The 21322-nt window shown below is 35.8% G+C and overlaps 1 protein-coding gene across 1 annotated transcript in view; it reads left to right on the forward strand.

Moving 5' to 3' along the window:
- Positions 1 to 20390, forward strand: part of LOC120189406 (callose synthase 9-like) — a 70563-nt gene extending 50173 nt beyond the window's left edge. The window contains 34 exon segments of the mRNA XM_039192695.1: positions 662 to 748; positions 864 to 940; positions 1034 to 1058; positions 2070 to 2164; positions 2320 to 2401; positions 2538 to 2698; positions 2785 to 2908; positions 3219 to 3316; positions 4190 to 4280; positions 4364 to 4524; positions 4628 to 4734; positions 5261 to 5395; positions 5712 to 5780; positions 5852 to 6029; positions 6173 to 6287; positions 13917 to 14036; positions 14409 to 14487; positions 14490 to 14523; positions 14604 to 14687; positions 14779 to 14804; positions 14807 to 14830; positions 14833 to 14889; positions 15428 to 15480; positions 15892 to 16068; positions 16516 to 16563; positions 17331 to 17489; positions 17813 to 17926; positions 18025 to 18113; positions 18201 to 18356; positions 18441 to 18543; positions 19036 to 19155; positions 19589 to 19639; positions 19747 to 19929; positions 20049 to 20390. Coding sequence (XP_039048626.1) covers positions 662 to 748; positions 864 to 940; positions 1034 to 1058; positions 2070 to 2164; positions 2320 to 2401; positions 2538 to 2698; positions 2785 to 2908; positions 3219 to 3316; positions 4190 to 4280; positions 4364 to 4524; positions 4628 to 4734; positions 5261 to 5395; positions 5712 to 5780; positions 5852 to 6029; positions 6173 to 6287; positions 13917 to 14036; positions 14409 to 14487; positions 14490 to 14523; positions 14604 to 14687; positions 14779 to 14804; positions 14807 to 14830; positions 14833 to 14889; positions 15428 to 15480; positions 15892 to 16068; positions 16516 to 16563; positions 17331 to 17489; positions 17813 to 17926; positions 18025 to 18113; positions 18201 to 18356; positions 18441 to 18543; positions 19036 to 19155; positions 19589 to 19639; positions 19747 to 19929; positions 20049 to 20285 — 3519 coding nt within the window. The 3' untranslated portion in view covers positions 20286 to 20390.
- Positions 20391 to 21322: the final 932 nt, after the last annotated feature.

Genomic DNA, 21322 nt, shown 5'->3' on the forward strand with positions numbered 1-21322 from the left:
TTGTCTTGGTTGTTACTATTAAAAGTGTATTAGGGTGTTTTATGCTTTCAGAATTATGGTTGTTTTGTTGTGTAAGAAGTTGTTGTTGTAGAGATGTGGAGGTGTATTATTGTTCCTATTAATGGCACTCTTTCCCTCCTTCCAATGTCCTTCATGTTATGTTTGTAACATGGAGGATAAGAAGGGGGGTTTTAATGAGGCCTTATTCTATCAAAAAAAAAAAGAAACATCATTGCATGTTGCGTTCTCACCAAAGTGCTATGCCATCCAAAATAGCGTTCACAGCTTTAAAACTGTTGCCAATTGTCTTCAAACCTACATTATAAGTGTAAGGATTATATTTATTAAATTTGAAGTAGGATGACAAAACCTGTTGACTTGATTAGGTTCAAACTTTGAGCTACTTGATAGTTATGTCTTGAGTGGCTCATGGTGTCATTTTAAGCTATAGAAAGGGATTTACTTAATGATGTAATGGGAATGAATTATACATGTATATCTAGGAGGGCTCTAAATAAAATTTTAATATATGTGTTAGATTTGGTTGTATTTTAGGTGGATGCCTTGTTAATATATAATGGATACGTTTCAGCTTTTTTCCCTCGAATAGTTCCCATTTGTATTAGCGTTATCTATGTATTTCCCCCCTTCTTTTTCACAGATGTACCTGTTAGACATTTACATTTTTTATACCGTTGTATCTGCTGTGTGGGGATTCCTTCTTGGGGCACGAGATCGTCTCGGGGAGGTATGTAGTTTTCAAACAACCTATATCTATTTTGTATGAACGTTTTACCGTTTTCAAGATCCTTTTTGTGCATCTATAACTTCTTGTGCACTGATGCATCAACATGAAATTGCAGATTAGATCTTTGGATGCTGTCCAAAAGCTTTTTGAGGAGTTCCCAGCAGCTTTTATGAAGAGACTCCATACTGTTAGGTCTGCCTCAAACTTTTTACAGCAATTGCAGTTCTTTTGAAGTGATTTATATAGGGTTTTTTTTTTAATTGAAATGGATTTTTTAAATTGCAGTGCTTCAGCATCCTCTTCTAGCCAGGTAAGGCATCGTATCCTTATCATAATTGGTTATAACTAAGAAACAATAGAATATTAGTTTTTGAAGATGACTATGCTTTTCGTAGTTATTGATGGTCTAGAAGTTGTGTTTTTTTTTATAGGAATTGAGGCCTCATTAAAAAACCCCTTCATGATTTAAGGAACTCATATTGAATTCCTAAATCGGAGGAAGGAGGAAAAGAGTGCCTTAAACTTTATTAATAAAGAAACATAAGATACAATAATAAGATAAAACCCTTACAAACAACCTAAAAACCCAAAATAAGATATCCCAACAACAAAGAAAAATTAACCAATACCAGACTTAGCCAACCCATCAGCCTCAATATTGGCTGTCCTAGCCACCCATCTAATAACTCCCTCGACTTCTTTGAGTTTAACAACTACCTCCCTAACAATGGAGGCATAGACAGCAGGACAACAAGATCCATCCTTAATCCAATCCACTACCATTTTACAATCTGATTCTATAATCAACCGACCCTTAATACCTCCTCTCACTGAGTGAAAGAAATTTAAACCCTCCTTAACAGCCTTTAACTCCATCAGAATAGGTGGACCCGGACCAGAAGCCGTCTTAAAAGAACCTAAAAGTAGACCTTCTTCATCCCTTAGGATGCCTGCAATTCCACTGCTCTTCCAGTCAGAACTAGTAGCTGCATCCACATTCAATTTAACAAAGCCCTTAGGAGGGAGGGACCACGGGATGGTAGAGACAATTTATTTGTTTGGAGGGAAACATGAATCCCCAAGGGAAGGGTCACTGATAAGGGAATCCAAGGAAATGACCGAATCTGCAAACTTAGCTAGGAACCAAGATGCAAGCCTTACTCTAGCTAAGAAAAATAAATTAGTTTGATCCAACTTCCCTTTTAACTTTGGTGATATTGCTGCTTCACACCATGGTTTCCTTTTAATCTAGAGGACCAAGGGTTTTGTTGTTCATCCATGATTTCCCTTTAATCTAGGTAACTGATTTGTGTTTGTATAGGTTGTGGAGAAGAACAAGTTCGATGCTGCTCGTTTCTCTCCATTTTGGAATGAAATTATAAAAAATCTGAGGGAAGAGGATTATTTAACTAACTTGTGAGTGCTGTTGATTTATTTCTTCTTGGTATAATATATTCATTTGCATTGGCTTGTAGGTGGTTGCATATTTGGAGGGTCCATATTGTTGATATGCAGTTGTTCTTCTGTATGAAATTTGTTTCTGGTTATTCACTTCTTTTCCTTTGTTTCAGTGAAATGGAATTACTTTTTATGCCTAAAAATACAGGGAGTCTCCCTTTGGTTCAGTGGCCCCTTTTTCTTCTTTCCAGCAAGGTCATACTTTTCTGTCATAATATTATATCCCTTTTATGTTATATTTTTATTCTTTTATTGTGTTAAAATGATTAATTGTTTTCAATAGAGATTTACTAAACTTGTGCCTGGTTTCATCTTCAATGTTCTATTGCAGATATTTTTGGCTAAAGATATTGCTGCTGAGAGTAGAGATTTGCAAGATGAGCTCTGGGAAAGGATTTCAAGGGATGAGTATATGAAGTATGCAGTTCAGGAATGCTATCATGCCCTTCGGTTTATACTGACAGAAATACTTGAAGCTGAAGGAAGGACGTGGTAAGTTTCTACAAGTTGTTAGCGTTTTGTGAAGAATTTATGTTTTTATAATGTATTTATATTGTATCTATTTTCTATTCTCATAGGGTTGAGAGGATATACGAGGGCATTGAAGCCAGTATAGAGAAGAAGACTATCAGTGATGATTTTCAGCTAAACAAGCTGCAACTGGTTATTTCACGTGTTACTGCTCTCTTGGAATTCTGGTTGGTTTTATTTCTTCTATGCTTGATATATTGTAGTATAAAAGCAAAATTATAGTCATGGTTTTGCTTTATTCCTTTTATGCCAGTGATTTACTTTCTTTTAGTTTAGTTTTCATTGTCATTTTTTTTGGTTTTCTCTCTTCATACTTTTCTGCTCTCTATTATGATGGAAAAACATGGTTGAGAAAACTTGACTCTAGATGGGTTGGGTGATCTGAACATGGATTTTTTTTTTATGTTTGGCTTTCCCTGGATTAGTTGTTGGAATTTTTTATACTTATTCTTTTCCTTTGGTTTCATTGTGGCTTAAACAGAATCAGGCTGAAAAGCCAGAGCATGAAAAAGGTGCTGTTAAGGCTGTTCAAGATTTATATGATGTTGTACGGCATGATGTCCTTGCCATCAATATGAGGTCAGTCAAATATCTTAGTCTTTGCTTAGGTGTGGGATATCTAACATGCTATGAAGCATGGGCACAGCTTCCTTCTCACGACAGTGCTGTGTGTATTAGTGTCCCCGGAATGCATATTGGACACTCAGAGACGCAACAAACAGATATAAAAATTGGAAATTGTCAATACACTCTTTGATATGGGAAAAATGCAACAGACATAGAATGAAGGAATTTTTGCCTAAATTTTCTCCGAAAGTGAGCCCTAACTCCCATAGCCCCTCTCAGAAATTAAAGAACACCTCAACTATGAAAATATAAAGAAGCCTGGAGAACTAAGCTACGTTTTTTCCTTGGGGCCTTAGATCTATGCTGTTGAGACTATATAGTGATAAAAAGCTGAGGAAAAGATAATGCATTAATGAAGTGAAAAGAGATGAGTAGTTCTTTTGCTCAACCTGGTGATTCCGGCTGCCACATTGTTAGGAAGCAAGTGAATAATATGTAAAGTGGACGGAACCTGGGTATAATATGGAGCTGTGGGTCAAATGGATTTGAGTTTAATGGGTTTTTATTAGACGGCTTAAAATTCTGTTGGATAATAACTTTTAAGTTTAACGATTATCAGGCTAATTTTTTTATAAACCAAATACAGATATCGATTAAGTTTAAAATTTTAGGGCTTATTGGATATATTTCCATTCAAAATTAATAAAATTATTTATTATACGCATATATATTTATTATATTTTAGTTCTCGTAACCCAGCTTTGTTGTGTCCTACATTTTTTTGGAGATTTATGTCGCCTCATCCTTGTTGTACCTGATTTCATGTCTGTTCATCCATAGATGATGTGCTTTCTGCTAATATGTAAATTTTGTTGAACATTCCAGGGAACACTATGAACAGTGGCAGAACATATTAAAAGCTAGGACTGAAGGTCGATTATTTGCAAAGTTGAATTGGCCTAGAGATCCTGAGTTGGTATGTTAGACCGTTAGTGTTAAGATAACTTTTGTTTTTTGTGTTTTGCTTCTAGTGATATTACACTACTTCCGTTAATACAGAAAGCACAAGTGAAAAGATTGTATTCTCTATTAACAATCAAAGAATCAGCTTCAAATGTTCCTAAAAATCTGGAGGCTAGGCGTAGACTAGAGTTCTTCACAAATTCACTTTTCATGGATATGCCCCCTGCAAGACCTGTCCATGAGATGCTGTCGTTCAGGTTATAGTTTTTTCTTTATTCATCTGTTTTGCATTTTGAGGTATTTGTATATATTCTTGGTTGATTCCTTGTTCTCATTCTTATTTTCAATAAAATTTTGTAGTGTGTTTACCCCATACTCTGAGATTGTGCTTTATAGCATGAATGAACTGTTAAAGAAGAATGAGGATGGGATATCTATTTTGTTTTACCTCCAGAAGATATATCCAGGTATTTTCCATATCAATTTTCCATGTTACAAGCTGAAAATTACTGTATTTTATGTTTTTCCATGAGGATTTATAATAACAGTGTATTTTCTAATAAATTTTATATAGTGGGAGAATTTCAATTGCATGTTGATTTTATATTCATTCAAAATTTAATAAAATACATAATCTAGATGTATGAGTTAACATTCTATCAGGATTGAACTACTTGCACCCTCCTACAAAAACAAGTGGCACACATTTTTGTAATTGTTAAATATAGACTATAACACCTATTTATTCTTTCTCAAGATTCAATTGTTTGGCATCTTTTATTTATTTGCAAATTGGTCTACGTAATTGAAGTCAACCCATTTCTTTTCTTTTCTTACACTTTGTTAGCACCTTCTTCATGCCGATTTGATAGTCAGTTCATTCTTATAATCATTTGTCTCAATGTTGTAGTCGAAGTGATGAATTTTTTATGGTATCGAAGCTTATTCTAGATTATAATATGCTGGTTTGATGAACTCTCTTATTTACTGCAGATGAGTGGAAGAATTTCCTCGCTAGGATTGGTCGTGATGAAAATGCAGCAGAAACTGAACTTTATGATAGTCCTAATGACATCCTTGAACTTCGTTTTTGGGCCTCTTATCGAGGTCAAACACTGGCAAGAACTGGTAAAACTTTCCCGTTCTCACTTATGTCTAACTTGTTTAAGCCTTGAATTTTAGTTTCTTTAATGTATATCACTAAATGCATCAGTTTCTGTTACCATCCGCCGACTACCTGACTACGAAGTTTGCGATTGTGATTTTGTTACACGACTCTTCTTTTGAATATTCTTTTCCAACATTTGATTCTTTGGTTGAGGATTTTTTTTCTTGGTTCCATCAATCTGTTTTGTTTTTTCGTTCTAGATGCTTTTCTTGAGTAAAAATAAGTTCGTGTAATCATATTTTTACATTCAACTTTATATTTGTTTGGGATCTGCAGTTCGTGGCATGATGTATTATAGAAAAGCTCTTATGCTTCAAAGCTATTTGGAGAGAGAAAAAGCTCTAGGTTAGTCCCTTCAACAATAACAGGATTTCCCCCCTTGCATTTTGTTTATATATTTATCCTTGAAATATCAGATACGGAGGCTGCCCTATCTAGGTTGGAGACAACCAATACCCAAGGTTTTGAGCTATCCCCCGAAGCTCGTGCACGGGCAGATCTGAAGTTTACATATGTTGTCACATGTCAAATATATGGAAAACAAAAAGAGGAGCAGAAGCCTGAAGCTGCTGATATTGCATTGCTGATGCAAAGGTGGGTTGTATTTTATTCATCTTTGTTTTCTCATTCATGAGTTGCATATAGTTATTCTTTCTTTTCTAGCATTTATTGTTTATTCTGCAGCGAATTCTTTGCTTATGTCTGGTTATATTTTTCTCATAATTCTTTGATGTTAGAAATGAAGCCCTTCGTGTTGCTTTCATTGATGTTGTGGAGACGTTAAAGGACGGTGAAGTACACACAGAGTACCATTCGAAGCTTGTGAAAGCCGATATCAATGGGAAAGATAAGGTTTGTTTTTATTTTTCTGTTTTGCTTTTAACTAATTATGTGTAGAAAATGATTGAGTGTTCTTTGCAGTTAGCAACTTGGTACTTAAGGTCTATTCTAAGCATGTATATAGAGGTAGTGGAGGCTATGATTAGTAGGAATATCTACATTTTATTCCTTCAAGATACTCAATGGACATAGGATAAAGCTAAACCATAGGTGAATAAGGTCAAAAATTTTCATAGAGGTAGAGATATGAAGAGGAATGGAGTAATTAGAGATATGAATAAGAAGGGAGATAGGATCTTAGCTCCTTAAAACTCATATTAGGTGACAAGCCTTTAAATATCATTACTGCTTATGCAACCACAAATAGGCTTAGATGATACTAATAAGTGACAATTTTGGGATGAGACTTAGAAGAAGTGGCGACTTTAATTGTACTGTAATCATATGTTCTTATTTCAAGTAGAACAAAGGATTACGACCCATGTACAACATGACTGAGAGAGGTAGAGGTGGAGCGAGAGAGGATTTGATAGGTCATTCTTCCTCCGGTGAGGAATAGACAGCGTTCGTGGATAATCCGAGTAAGAGAGTTTCAAGGCGAGCTTTAAGGGAACTTTTCCATTACCATGGTTTAGTCGTAAGGGTCTTCATCCAAGTGTAACGAACAAACCAAAATACAAAACCTCCACGTTCACTTTTGTTCAGTTTGCTAATGAGGTTGGTCTAAGGATGCCTATTGAGAATGTTAATGGAACGTGGATTGATGGGAGGAGAGTCTCAGTGGGGGCTGCAAAGTATCAAAACTCTCGAACAAGGGCAGTGGGTGCAGGCAGAGCCCAGGCGGATGCTAAGAAGTCGAATAAAGATGAAAAAAAGAGGTTCAGAGAGAGTCGAGTCTCCGAGAAGCACAAGGGATGATAGATCTTTCAAAGAAGCATTGATCTCGGATAGAAGGTCGTGGGGTGAATTTGAAACTAGGGAGAATGGGGAAGGCATTATGCAAGCTGCAACAGGGATGAGGAACGTTTGAGAGATGCGTATCCCTTCAGAGGAATCGAGTTGGATGAAACGTTCTCTAAGGGGTGTTTGGTTCAAGGATTGTGGGATTCCCATGGGATGGGAATCCTACATTCCCATGTTTGGTTGGCCGGGAATCTCATTCCCGGTAATGTTTTATTACCAATAGTAGATTTTTTTGGGTATATTACCGGGAATGTCATTACCTCCATTCCCTTAGGTATTGTAACATTACCGGCGTTTTGGACTAAAATGTCCTTAAATTTTTATTTTTTTCAAAAATATCCTTCTTCTGTCATTGAATAATAAAAATTCTACGAAGGTTAAATTACAAATTTATCCTTAAATTATTTTAGATTTACAAAAGAAAAGTCTATAATTAAAATTTTATATGAAGTTCAGGGGTTAAAAAAAAATTATCCTTTCATTAAACCTTTTTTATATTTTTAATTTTGTAAAAAAAATTATATAAATATTATGAATTTAATTTTTTAAAGAAAATATATAAATATTTTACAATTTGTAATATTATACAAATATATAATAAGGACAATTTGGTCAAATATACATTCTAATAATCTTTTATTCCTTTAACCAAACACGGTAATCTTACATTCCTGCTAAACCAACCAAACACAAAATACAACATTCTCAGTAATCCTATTCCCTGGTAATCTTTTATTCCCACTGGTAATCTTACATTCCGTGAACCAAACGCACCCTAACATGGATCGTCAAATCATCTTTTGAGTTGGACTTGGTGCAACATGCTTTGGCTAGTGAGGGATTTGAAGCAAAGATCGCTAGCTAGGGTTATGTATGGAACTCCTGTATCATCATTTTCAAGTCGATTGAAGAGCTATCGGAGGTATGGACGAATAAGAAAGAGGAGTTACTTTTCTGGTTTGACTGGTTAGCTCCCCTTCTGAATGAAGATGGAGTCCCAATGGCGTATTGTTCGATCGAATTATATGGAATTCCTCTTCTATGCTGGCACGAATCATCCTTGGAGAGGCTTGATGGGAGGTAGGGGACGATGGTCTGCATTTAGGAGTAGACAAAGAATAGGGAGGATTTGTCGGCGACGAAATTGTTGGTGAGGGTGGCGAGCCCTTTTGACGTTCCGAATATGATTACTATAATATCGTTTTGTAGATCCTTTAAGGTAAGATAGGTTTGGTGTTCAAAAAGTCGAGTGATTTTCTGGGAAAGACATCGGAGAGTCTCAGATGACTAATTCATTGAGGATGCATCGTCGGAGGAAGATGAAGGCGGTCGAATGACACTGGCAGGAGATGAAATTGAACAGTCAATCGAGGAAGCACGTTTAAGGGTGGACATGTGGATTGAACAAGGAGGACAACAATTATTGATGCAGAGTAGAGATAAGGAACATATTAATGATGGGGTGTCAGATCTCGTTATTGGGAGAAATACCATCGACATCGGGGATTATGAGGGTCTCGATATTATGAAGGTTGTAAATCGGGATCTTAATGTTCAAGCCCAATCTGAGGAAAATTGTGAGCCCAGTTCCCCTGTTTTGAGAATTAAACCTTCTAGGCCTGCAGTAAACATAACATTGTATGGGTTTGTTAAACAGAGTGACGATCGGGCCTTGTCTCAAACAAATTTGCAATAGGACGACTCTGAAGGAGTTTTACGTGGGGGAGGAAACGTTGCAGAAGAAGGATTAGTTGCAGTGGAGCCGATAAAAGAAGGAATACTTGAGGGTAACCAGGAGATACGTTTAAGGGATATTTTTCGGTGGAGATCGTTGTACCCTTCTTCAAGCCGATTATCCATAGAGTGCCCCGAATGGGAGGAGGGAGAGAGGATTCTTTAACAGAGTGTACAGTAGATCTAGAGAGAGGAGGATATGGCTTCGATCAGAGACAGGAGGAAACCTGTTCAAGCAGTGGGTGACTTTGAACATGGGAGAAGGTAGACGAATTTAGTACGGGTCATAATAACTCTTTGGCAGAATCGGGGGAAGGAATTGACATAGTTGAAAACGGTGATATTAATTCTCAGGGTCTAACAGAGCACCGAACTCAATCAAATCCTTGTGAAGGAAGTCCATTGGCAGGTTGTTGAACTGGTAAAGCCAATGGGAAAGAGAATAGAAGAAACAGAAGAACATTAATAAGGGATGCGTTGGACCAGGTCAGTAATTCCACAATGTCTTCCTCTTCCTTCTCGATGTACTTGGAGGAAGCATTGGCTACATGGGAAATTAATAAGTTGTTGGGAATTTCTTTTAAGGATGGGACGAATGAGGCCTTTCTGGAAAAAATAATTAGCCTGGAGAAAGGATCGGGAGTAGCTAGGGGAGGACAATGCCATGTTTGTTAGTAGGTTTTTCATATATTTTTCATCATTTGGAATATAAAGGGCCTGGGAAGAAAAGAGAAACAACGTGCAATACAGAGTTTGGTATCCAAGAAGAATTTGTCCTTTCTTTTTCTACAAGAAACCAAAGTGGACATTTTACCAAAATCGATTTTAAGAAGAATCGGGGGGAAAATCTTTAGGGTTACATGGTCTCTCCAGTTGAAGGATCGGCAGGAGGTTTACTGAGTTGTTGGGATGATAGCATTTTTGAAGTCAAAGAACATTTTGTAAATAAAAGGTTCATTGACATATTTGGGGTTTTTAGAGAGAATCAATTAAGCAATATTTGGGGTAATGGTGAGAATATTCGCTTTTGGCATGACATTTGGGTTTTAGAATCCACCCTTAAAGAAGTTTTCCGTAGACTTTTTGCCATCACTACTAATTAAAATGGAAAGTTTAGGGAGTTTGGTGAATTTGGAACTTCAGGCTGGTTTTGGCATATTGAGATAAGAAGGAATTTGAGCGATTGGGAGTTTGATCAATGGGGCTGATTTGTTGGCAACAATTAATAATATAATTCTCTCTGAAAATTCGCGAGTCTAATTTGGAGAGGAAATGGGGATGGTTTTTACTCGGCTCCTGTATGAAAATATGCTCCATAGATTCAGATTTAGATCATTTTTGGAAGGGTTACATATGGAAGGGGTTAGTGCCTTCAAGGGTGAAGACTTTCATGTGGAAAGTTGTTCATCAAAAACTGGTTGTAAGGGCTGAATTATTAAAAGAGAGGTGTATCGTGGATATTGGATCCATTGTGTCCCTTATGCAAGCTGGAATTGGAGTCCTCCTCACATTTATTCTTCTCTTGCACTGTTGCGTGGGGATTGTGAAATAGATTTCTGAATTTGTGGAAAATATCAGTTGTCATACATAAAAATGCACACTGCTTTCTTTCAGCTTGGGAGGAATTGGTGCCTCATTCAACTATTTGGACCTTTATTCTTGGTGTAGTTTTGTGGACATTTTGAAAGTGTAGGAATGCCATTGTTTTCGAGATGGGAGTGTTCAATCCGATTCAATTGTTCTTCACAACAAGGATCAGATTAGCATCTTGGTTCTTAGCTAAATTCACTAATATTCCCATTTTGATGGATTCCCTCATTAGTGATCCATCTCTTGGAGATTTATGTTCTGTTCCAGAAAGTCAGATAGCAAATCAAATTTCCTGGCCCCCTCCCCCGGTGAGATTTCTAAAGTTGAATGTGGATGTTGTTGTCAAAGGTGATTGGAAGGCTAGCGGCTTAGGTGGGATTCTAAGAGACGAGTCTGGCACAGTGCTAGGATCTTTTCAAGAAGCTGCTGGTCCGGGTCCTCCTTTAATGGAATTAAAGGCCATTAAACATGGTTTAATTTTCTTTGAATCTTCTAGCTGGTGCTCTAAGAGACGGCTGATTATTGAGAGTGATACTAAGTTGTATGTGGAGTGGATTAAGAATCTGGATAAATGCCCAAGTTTGTATGTTTCAATTTCTAAAGAAATTGCGGAAAAGATGAGGAATTTGGAGGGCATTATTCGTTGGATTGCTAGGCCAATAAACTTAGAGGTAGACGTTTTAGCAAAGTATGGAATTGGCTAAGTTAGGGAGTTTTGGTTGGGTTTTGTTTTTTTTCTCTCGGTTTTATCTAGTGTATGGGGGTAAGTTTGGTTATAATCATATGCATTGTACTACTCTTTAATTAATAAAATTTGAGGCACTCTTTTCCTCCTTCCTTTGATTTCTGGAACTCCTTATGGTATTCTAGTAATCACAAAGGGGTTTTTTAACTAGGTCTCTACTTATTAAAAAAAATTGTACTGTAATCATAGTGGGCCTGAGAGATTTCATTGGAATATGATTTTGCTGATAGAAATTTGACGAGAAACACTATACCCTAAGGATTAAATGGGTGAGGCTTAGGCTGATATGTATGAATAGAGGTGTAGACATGACACTTGTCTTTGCACGCTACTCGAGTATGACTCCAAAACTTAAGTTCCGACTCTGTTGTTGTTATCAAGAAAGATGAATTCAAGTATCTTAATTCGAGGGGGGTTTAGGTGTTAGAAACCTTGTTTTCATGAATAGAGCTCTTCTAGCAAAATGGTATTGGAGGTATGCTAATGAAAGGGGGTCTGTTTGGAGGGAATTCATTTGTTCTAAATACAATATGGATCCATCTTGGTTAATGTTTGACAACAAAAGTCCCACAAAGAGTATCTTGGATTTGGAGATTGGTGGTTTTGAATCACTTTAAAGAAACAGTATTGGCTCTAAGTTTAGAAGTTTGTATTCTTTCCGAGTTGGGGATGGCAGATTGATTAGGTTCTGGCAGGATAATTGGGCGTTGGACTTTCCTCTTCTAATTATTTTCCCTCGATTGTTCTCCATTTCCACAAACAGAATGGGTAAACTGGTTGAATTTGGGAATTAAAGCTCATCTGGTTGGAGTTGGGATGTGCAGTTTAGAAGAAATTTAAACGACTGGGAAGTAGAACAGTGGGTTAACTTGATGAATGCTATCTCCTATGTTTCTCTATCTACGGAGTTATGTGATGGGGTGATTTGGAAAGGTACTGGAGATGGGGTATATACTGTTAAATCTGCACTAAGATTTGTTCAGCCATTATTTCGGATTCGGAAGAGGTATATTTCTGGAAGAAGATTATTTGGAGGGGCCAGATTCCACCTAGAGTGGAGTCCTTTATGTGGCAGGTGGTGTTAGGGAAGCTGGCTGTTAGGTCAGAACTTGTTAAAAGGGGAATACAAGCAATTGTAGACATTATGTGCCCTCTTTTTAAGAGGGAGGTGGAGTCTCCATCGCACTTGTTTTTCACGTGTTCGGTGGTGTGGATGATTTGGAACAAATTTTTGAATTTCTGGAAGATTAAGTCTGTTTTGCATGTTAATGCGAAAATATTCCTACTTGCTTGGGCTGATTTGAAGTCTTCCTCTACAATTTGGTCTTTTATTCCTGGGGCAGTTATTTGGACTACTTGGAAAGCTAGGAATCTCATTGTGTTTGAAGGGGGAAAGCTGGATTTGGCTGAATATTTTTTCCTAGCAAGGTTTAGACTAGCTTCTTGGTTCCTTGCTAAGTACAAAGAGGTGTCTATTCCTAAGGATTCTCTTATTTCAGACCCTTCATTAGGGGATTTGTGCTCTCTTTATCCTAATCGGCTTGTATCTATATTTCCTTGGTCTCCTCCTCAAGGTTTTGTAAAGTTAAATGTTGATGCGGCTACTACAAGAGATTGGAAGAAGAGTGGGATAGGAGGTGTTCTAAAGGACTCCTCGGGTTTGACTTTTAGTTCTTTCAAGGAAACTGCTGGTCCGGGCCCTCCAACTTTTATGGAATTAAAAGCTATTCAAAAGGGTCTAATGTTCTATGCGAATTTACGAGAGAGGAAGGGTCGTCTGATTATTGAAAGCGACAGCAAAGTTGCGGTAGACTGGATTAAGAAAGAGGATCTAGTTCCTGATGTTTATGCGTTTTATATCAAAGATATTGTTCATAGGCTTAATGTTTTAGAAGGTGTTGTCAGATGGGTTAATAGGTCAGCCAATCTAGAGGTTGATGCCTTAGCTAAAGAATGAATTAGTTGATTCTATTCTATTCTTATATTTTGGGTGTTTTATGGTTGTTTCAAGTTTATTTGGTTGGTGGGGTGTATGATGGTTGTATCTTATGTAATTTTATGGTTCAATAAAATCCTAAGGCACTCTTTTTCTCCTTCCACTGATTAAGGAGTTCATATAAACTCCATTAATCAAGAAGGCGGTTTTTAACGAGGCCTGAAATTCTTATAAAAAAAGTATCTTAATACTTGAATCTAGCAGCTCGCAAACCTAATGATCTTTCTTGTTTATAAGATGTTTTGATGTTGATTATTATTTTGCCCTTAACATATTTGAACATAAACCCTAAAATTTCACTTGGTTGATTTCCATATTTTTAGTAACCCTAAACCCTACTTCTCTACAAACCTGGATGTTTAAGGTTAGATGGCTTTCTCAACCATTGTTTTTTTTTTTATTTTCCGTTTCTGTCAGAGACTATTTTGTTTGTCACACTCGGTAACTCTTTGGAGCGCTGATGTAGTATTTCCGCTCTACTAATATGCTGTTCTGATTTAATGTAGTTGGTATGTTTTGTTAACACAGAAGCTTTAGTTGAAAAATAATTGTGAATTTAAGTTTAATTAGTTGACTAATATCAATAATTTGATCATGTTTTTTGGTTTTTCAGGAAATCTATGCTATAAAATTGCCCGGAGATCCAAAACTTGGAGAAGGCAAACCTGAGAATCAAAACCATGCAGTTGTTTTTACTCGAGGCAATGCGATTCAGACAATTGACATGAATCAGGTGACAGATTGTGGTTTTCTCAGACAGTTTTTCTTGCTCTAAGAGCATTCTTTTTACCTGAATGTGAAAGAATCAAATTTTAAATTCTAATATTGACAGGAGCTCGTTAGAGATTTTATGTGTGCCATAGGATCTAAATTTACACGTTTTGATTGTGCATCACTCACATATTAAGTGATAGTTTGCATTTCTTTAGATTTATGAAAAAGCCATGATGTTTTAGTGAGTTCATGTTAAATAATAAATCAATAATGTTGTTTATTACAATGTGAATCATATTCATATTACACTTTTTGTTATAAAAATTGGAAAGTATCTTTGCAATTGTTGTGATCGTTTGATTCTATGTTTTTTATTATTATCTTGATACAGGATAACTATTTTGAGGAAGCCTTGAAGGTGAGAAACCTTTTGGAAGAATTTGATCGTGATCATGGCATACGTCCTGCTACTATCTTGGTGTCCGGGAACATGTATTTACTGGAAGGTAAGCTTGTATTAATCTTCTCTGTTTTTTAAATGTTATTATGATTTTCTTAACGGGTTTACGTTACAATTGATTTACAGTGTCTCCTCTTTAGCTTCTTTTATGTCCAACCAAGAAGGCAGCTTTGTAACTCTAGGTCAACGTGTTTTGGCAACTCCTCTGAAGTAAGTGAATATTTGTACCAGTGGTTTGTTGCGTAACATTTTAGACTCCAACTTCGGGCTAATTGAAATTGATATGCCACTTAATTTTCAGGGTTCGGATGCATTATGGCCATCCAGATGTTTTGATAGGGTTTTCCATATCACAAGGGTGGTATCAGTAAGGCCTCTCGTATCATAAACATAAGTGAAGACATCTATGCTGGTATGCACTTTTTACCCAATAAGAAATGATATAGTAGACTGGTAAACGAATCTTGTCAAATTTAAGTCTCTGCACTATTGGCAACATATTTGATAGTATTTTTTTAAGTCCTCTCATGAAGCGAAACGATTGGTGTTGTATGGTGTGGGTGGGATGAATTTTAACAACCCCTCTTCTCTATATTTCTGTTCCAACGGTTGAAGCTATCGGAAACTGACCATTGCTTCATATTCTGTTATGTTCCAAATATTAGTCCAGTTATAACTTTTCTTCGTCAAGTTTTTTCATATCTGCCTTTTTATTTCCGTTTTGTTTTTAAATTAATTTTCATAATACATCCTCAAAAACTTTAAATCTGACATTTTACTAAAAAAATTTCAATAAAGTATCTAGGATAAAGATCAGAAATGAAGAAGTTTGAGTTTGAGAAGTCAGATAGTCGTGTGGTATCTTGTATACTATGTATCAATTATTTGAGGTTGGTTTGAATTTTTTCTGGTCATTTTCTACTTAATAAACGTGGGGTATTCATTTGTAGGGTTCAATTCAACTTTACGCCAAGGGAATATCACTCATCATGAGTATATTCAGGTAAATGCTTCCCCTCACCCTGGTGTCTACGGGGATGGACATATGGCAAGTGGGGAATTAAATTATGAACTTCTGTTGCTTAACTATTATTATGTTTTAGAATATCTTGGTTATTTTTATATTAATTAGTATCATTTCTTTTCCTAGTATTAGGGCTTTAGGATTGTATTTCTCTTTTTTGCATCTCATTAGGTTCTTAGGCTAGTTAGGATGCATGCCATCTTAGTTGGGTGTTCTTGGATTTATGGTCTTTTTTTATATTATTTTTTTGGTATTTTTAGTATTTGATTTTGATATTTTAGAATTTGGATTATTTCTTTCTGTTTTAAGTTTTAGAATACTTATTCTATATCATATCTTCTTTTCAATTTACACAGCATCGAAATGTGAGTTATGGACTTGAATTTGTAGGTTGGCAAAGGAAGAGATGTTGGGCTCAATCAGATTGCTGTGTTTGAAGGGAAGGTTGCTGGTGGTAATGGTGAACAGGTTCTTAGTCGAGATGTATACAGGCTTGGGCAGCTCTTTGACTTTTTCAGAATGTTGTCATTCTACTTTACCACCGTGGGATACTATTTTTGTACAATGGTATGCGACTGTTACATTTTAACTGGGCCATGTATAAACATGTGTTTATTACAAGTACACACGTATATATATTACATAAAGTGAATTTTATGATTCAATGTTCATGTTGTAATATTAATGTTTGTCCTCAGCGTATTTTAGCTCTATATATTGGTTCTATGCATGCTTGTTCCCTACAAAATGGGTTTATTGTAAAAATGGGACATTGTTATTAATAAAAAAATATGTGCCTGTTATAGGCTAAGAGTTTCATGCAGTTTTGGTGCCATTTAATTTTTGATGCACTCTTTCTTATATGCTTTGGTTCTCTTCAAAATGTTGGCTATAGATGGGCTTTCCTCCATGCAAGAAAACTTAATGCAGTTAATGCTTTCATGCATCATGATGCATCTATGTTATTAAAATTTGTATTTTCATTGCTGAACAAGGTTATTTTTCTTCTTGCAGTTAACTGTATGGACTATATATATTTTCCTTTATGGAAGGGCTTATTTGGTAAGTAAGATTTTCAGATGTACTCTCTGCTCAATTTCATATGATTGTATAATTGGAATCATAGCATGTATGTGATCTTAGATTTATTAATCATTTTAAGTCTTTTGCATTTCAACGTCCAAGGTCCCTCTCTCTCTCTCTTTTACATTTTTATGTTCCCTTGGTCAAGCTTCAAACATGTTGAATCGAAATAAGATATTTCCTTGATTGATAAACTTAAATCTTTTTTATTTAGGAAATGAGAGAAGGCTGAAAGTAAATGATAGTTTTCTTCGGGTGGTTTAAAATGCTAGATTTGAACTAGCATAGTTCACTTGATTTCTACCATGTACAATTTACAAAATTTCTTGTTCACATATACAAAACACATCAATTATATTTTAAAAAAAAACAAAGGATTGTGAGCTAACGAACTTATAGTTAAAGCCCAATCACACCCATAGACATTGCCATATAACTAAATCTACAAGTATTAACTACAATTAACTCAAACTAGGTGATTCCTTGAATGCAAAATCTAGATGTCTGTTGGTGATGTCTTTCCTTCTATACTGGAATTATACCTTATGTATATTTTTCAGTCTGAAAGCTGTGTTTTATTTATTTAAGTTCACTGTAGCGGTTGGCTTTACTGTTTTTTCTATTTTTCAGTTGTTCTTCAATATTGTGTGGTTGTTTTCACTTACATGGGTATATGCGCAGTGCGCTTGTATGTGTATGCATGTATGGTTGCTTAGCTGGGTATTAATCCAAAATTTTTGTTCCAGGCTCTCTCTGGAGTTGGTGAAACAATGCAAATAAGAGCTCGGATAACTGATAACACTGCTCTTGAAGCTGCTCTAAGTACTCAGTTTCTGTTTCAAATTGGTATCTTCACGGCTGTGCCAATGATTTTGGGCTTCATCTTAGAGCAAGGCTTCTTAAGGGTAATTGGTTTATCCTCTTGTACCTCAATCCTTTGGATGCCCATGTGACTTGTTATAATGAACTTAATGTTTTTGAAAGTTTTCCTATTATTGTTAGATTGTTTCCTTTTCTCTCTTATTGTTGCCTCTATATGCCTTTATATGTTCCATTTAATTGATATCTATTTTCTTGTTAATATGATAAATTTTTATATCCTAAATCACTAGTAATGAATCCATTCTAATGTCAGTTTTATGGATTAAGTAGTTAGACTCTGTCTGCAGAACATGTTTTTTAATATATTTTATTTGTTAGTGAAACAATGATATGCTTGATTTTGCAGGCCGTTGTCAGTTTTATCACAATGCAGTTACAGCTTTGCACTGTTTTTTTCACATTCTCTCTGGGTACAAGAACTCATTATTTTGGTCGGACAATACTGCATGGAGGTGCCAGGGTACGTTTTGTCTCACTGTACCTGATTTCTCCGTTCCATTTTTTACAAAAAAAAAAGGATCTTGTGAGTGATATGTTTGATTACTTGTTTCTTGACAGTATCAAGCTACTGGTAGGGGTTTTGTGGTACGCCATATTAAATTTTCTGAGAACTACAGACTATATTCTCGCAGTCATTTTGTTAAAGGGTATATCTCTCTTACATATGTTTGTCTGCGTGTATGTTTATTTTACTGAACGAGCCATATTAAGTTAAGCTCTTGTGGTGCACTCAGGCTAGAAGTTGTGCTGTTGTTGGTGGTATACCTTGCATATGGGTATAATGATGGTGCATTGGCCTACATTCTTCTTTCAATTAGCAGTTGGTTTATGGCTCTTTCATGGCTTTTTGCCCCCTATTTGTTCAATCCTTCTGGATTCGAGTGGCAAAAGTAGGCAATGTTCCTTTATTTATCTCTCTTTGGATGTGGGGTCATACCTAATTCGTTACTTCTTTTGCCTGTTTTTCTTTAAAGGATTGTGGAGGACTTCAGAGATTGGACAAATTGGCTATTTTACAGAGGTGGAATTGGAGTAAAGGGAGAAGAAAGCTGGGAAGCTTGGTGGGATGAAGAACTGGTATTATTTTTTATGCTTAGACAATACGTGTTAGTTATTCATAAACATTAACCTGTGATAGTTTCCTCAACAATGATTAAATATTCAGCTGATTCGTAACAAAATGCATTATGCTCATAGAATACATTATGTCGTAGATGCATGTAGATGTTGGTTGCATTTCTGATACACGGAGCTCAAGCATCTGTTCTGTACCATGTCATTTCTCAAATATAAATTCTTAATTATGTTGTTGTATACATAACTTCATAGATGCATGTTATGTATAGAAATCTGGTACAAAAATACATATATTATGCAAGCAAATTTCTTACATGTTATGAAATTCTCATCCCTAGTTAAGTACCATACCAAACTATATATCATAAATTCACTAAATTTTGGAAATCCGTTCTTAATTTTTCAGTGTCGAATTTGTTCAGCCTATCAAAGAGTAGAAAACATAAATCCAACTTTTCTTGGAGTAACAGCTTTTTTTGTTTGCATCTACAGTCGCACATTCGCACCCTGAGAGGAAGAATATTGGAGACTATTTTGAGTCTGAGATTCTTCATCTTCCAGTATGGCATTGTCTACAAGCTAGATGTACAAGGAACAGATACTTCATTGACGGTAACAGCTATACTCATTATTGATTGTTAAAATGTTTATTTGCCACTTTGTGCTGTAAATTTTCTTGACCTGTTTCTCCATTGCCATTTCTGTGAGATCAGTCTCAGAGAACTTTAAATTCTTTGTATTTTCTACATTGGAAGGCACAAGATGTGCCCTTGGCAATGAAGTCGTGGTCGATGTACTTTTCGTGTCTATATATGTTCCTTATTTATGGCTTCGGGAGGGATTTATCGTGAATAAATGCATGGTTGTGAAGAAAAGACCGGAACACAAACATAAAAGAGTAGAAAAATGATCAGAAGAGCAGTATGTTTTATGTTTTGTCGAATATAAATGCTTGCGCTTTGGGATCGGTTGCAGAACATTTGAACCATTTGAAGAATATAAAGAGGATTAGTTTGTGTAACTTGAATTTCCTGTAACTCTGTAGGTTTATGGCTTTTCCTGGATCGTACTTGCTGTTCTTCTACTCCTCTTCAAGGTTCGTGATATATCATACACATACAATTGTACTTCATAATCGGTGTTGCTTTCGAACTGATGAATGCCCTTCGGTTCATAAATGCATTTTGTCTCCGATTTGAACAGGTATTCACCTTCAGCCAGAAGATTTCAGTTAATTTCCAGCTGCTGCTGCGCTTCATCCAAGGGCTCGCCTTCTTGCTTGCAATAGCCGGTTTAGCTGCTGCAGTTGTATTTTCACCTTTGACTATCCCTGACATATTTGCTTGCATCTTAGCATTTGTACCGACCGGATGGGGAATCCTCTGTAAGTTCCTCTTCACATTTCTCCTAGCATATTCATTTAAACACCGGGCCGCGCACTGAGATCCCGATAATGATTTCCGTCTATTTTTATTCACAATGGAATCATATAATATAAATTGCAGATTGCTGAGGCTTGGAAACCATTGGTGAAAAAGATAGGGTTGTGGAAATCAATTCGGTCAATAGCGCGATTATACGATGCCGGAATGGGAATGCTAATATTTGTTCCGGTAGCATTCTTCTCTTGGTTCCCGTTCGTGTCGACATTCCAGACAAGGCTGATGTTCAACCAAGCTTTCAGCCGAGGCTTGGAAATTTCCCTTATCCTTGCTGGTAACAATCCCAACACTGGGATTTGATAGTGTTTACCACTGTGTAGTCTACCGAATCTGTGCCTTTTTGGTCAACTGATTACAAGTTCAGCACTGAAAATATTTAAGTGTTAAGTGGATATGATTTTTAGATTTTAATTTTTAGAATGGTCAATTTTTATAATAATTTAGATAAATATTATAGGAGAGTAACAAAAAATATGTACATTAAAAAATGAGTGTTTTTAAAAGAACTAAATATGTTCTCTCTACCATTCGGGAAATTAAATCATTAATTCTCTAAATGTGTTCATCCCAATATTATCTCTCAAAATGCGCGCGTTATTACTATGAATTTGATTCTCACGAGTCTCAAAATGTGAAAAATATTTTAAATTTTCATCAAATAATATTTAGAAGTTGTAAAATAAAATTAATTTTCAAAATAAAATTTAAAATCTCAAAATCCGAAGTTAGTGTGAATAAAATTGATAATTTATGTCAACCAATCCAAAAGCGATTGACTATAAAAAAAATTTGAAAATTGAATTGAATCTTATACACTTTAGATCTATCAGTTAGAACTGTGGACTTGAATGTTTTTCTCATAATTGTGTAATGATCATTTGAATTCAATGTCTAAAGAGATCTATTTTAATATGTATGTAATTGATTTTGATTTGATTAAAATTTATAAAAAATAAAACAACTCTTGTAATCGTCGGATTCTCAAAAGAAATGTTTATTAATAAAATCAACTGCTACGAATGTTAAATTTTACTTTTGCACGACGAAGATCGTAAAAAAGAATTCATTTTGAAAATAATCGTACTTGGAATTTCAAAAACTTTTTGGGACCGAGTGATAAAAAAACCGTTAAAATGAAGGGGGTAATTTCACTTCAAGTACGAGGTATTTACTTATTTCAACGCTGAAAAGATAACACGGCAACTGTACAGTCCGCACGCGCCATAAAATTATATCTTATCAGGAATGCTGACGTGGCGAGAAATTCGACGGCCCCACCGCAACCCAAAAACATTTTCGACAAGAACATCGGGAGTTGGTCTCTGCCTTCCCATCCC

This window comes from Hibiscus syriacus, unplaced genomic scaffold (assembly GCF_006381635.1).
Source record: "Hibiscus syriacus cultivar Baekdansim isolate YM2019G1 unplaced genomic scaffold, ASM638163v2 tig00116954_pilon, whole genome shotgun sequence".
Taxonomy (NCBI): domain Eukaryota; kingdom Viridiplantae; phylum Streptophyta; class Magnoliopsida; order Malvales; family Malvaceae; genus Hibiscus; species Hibiscus syriacus.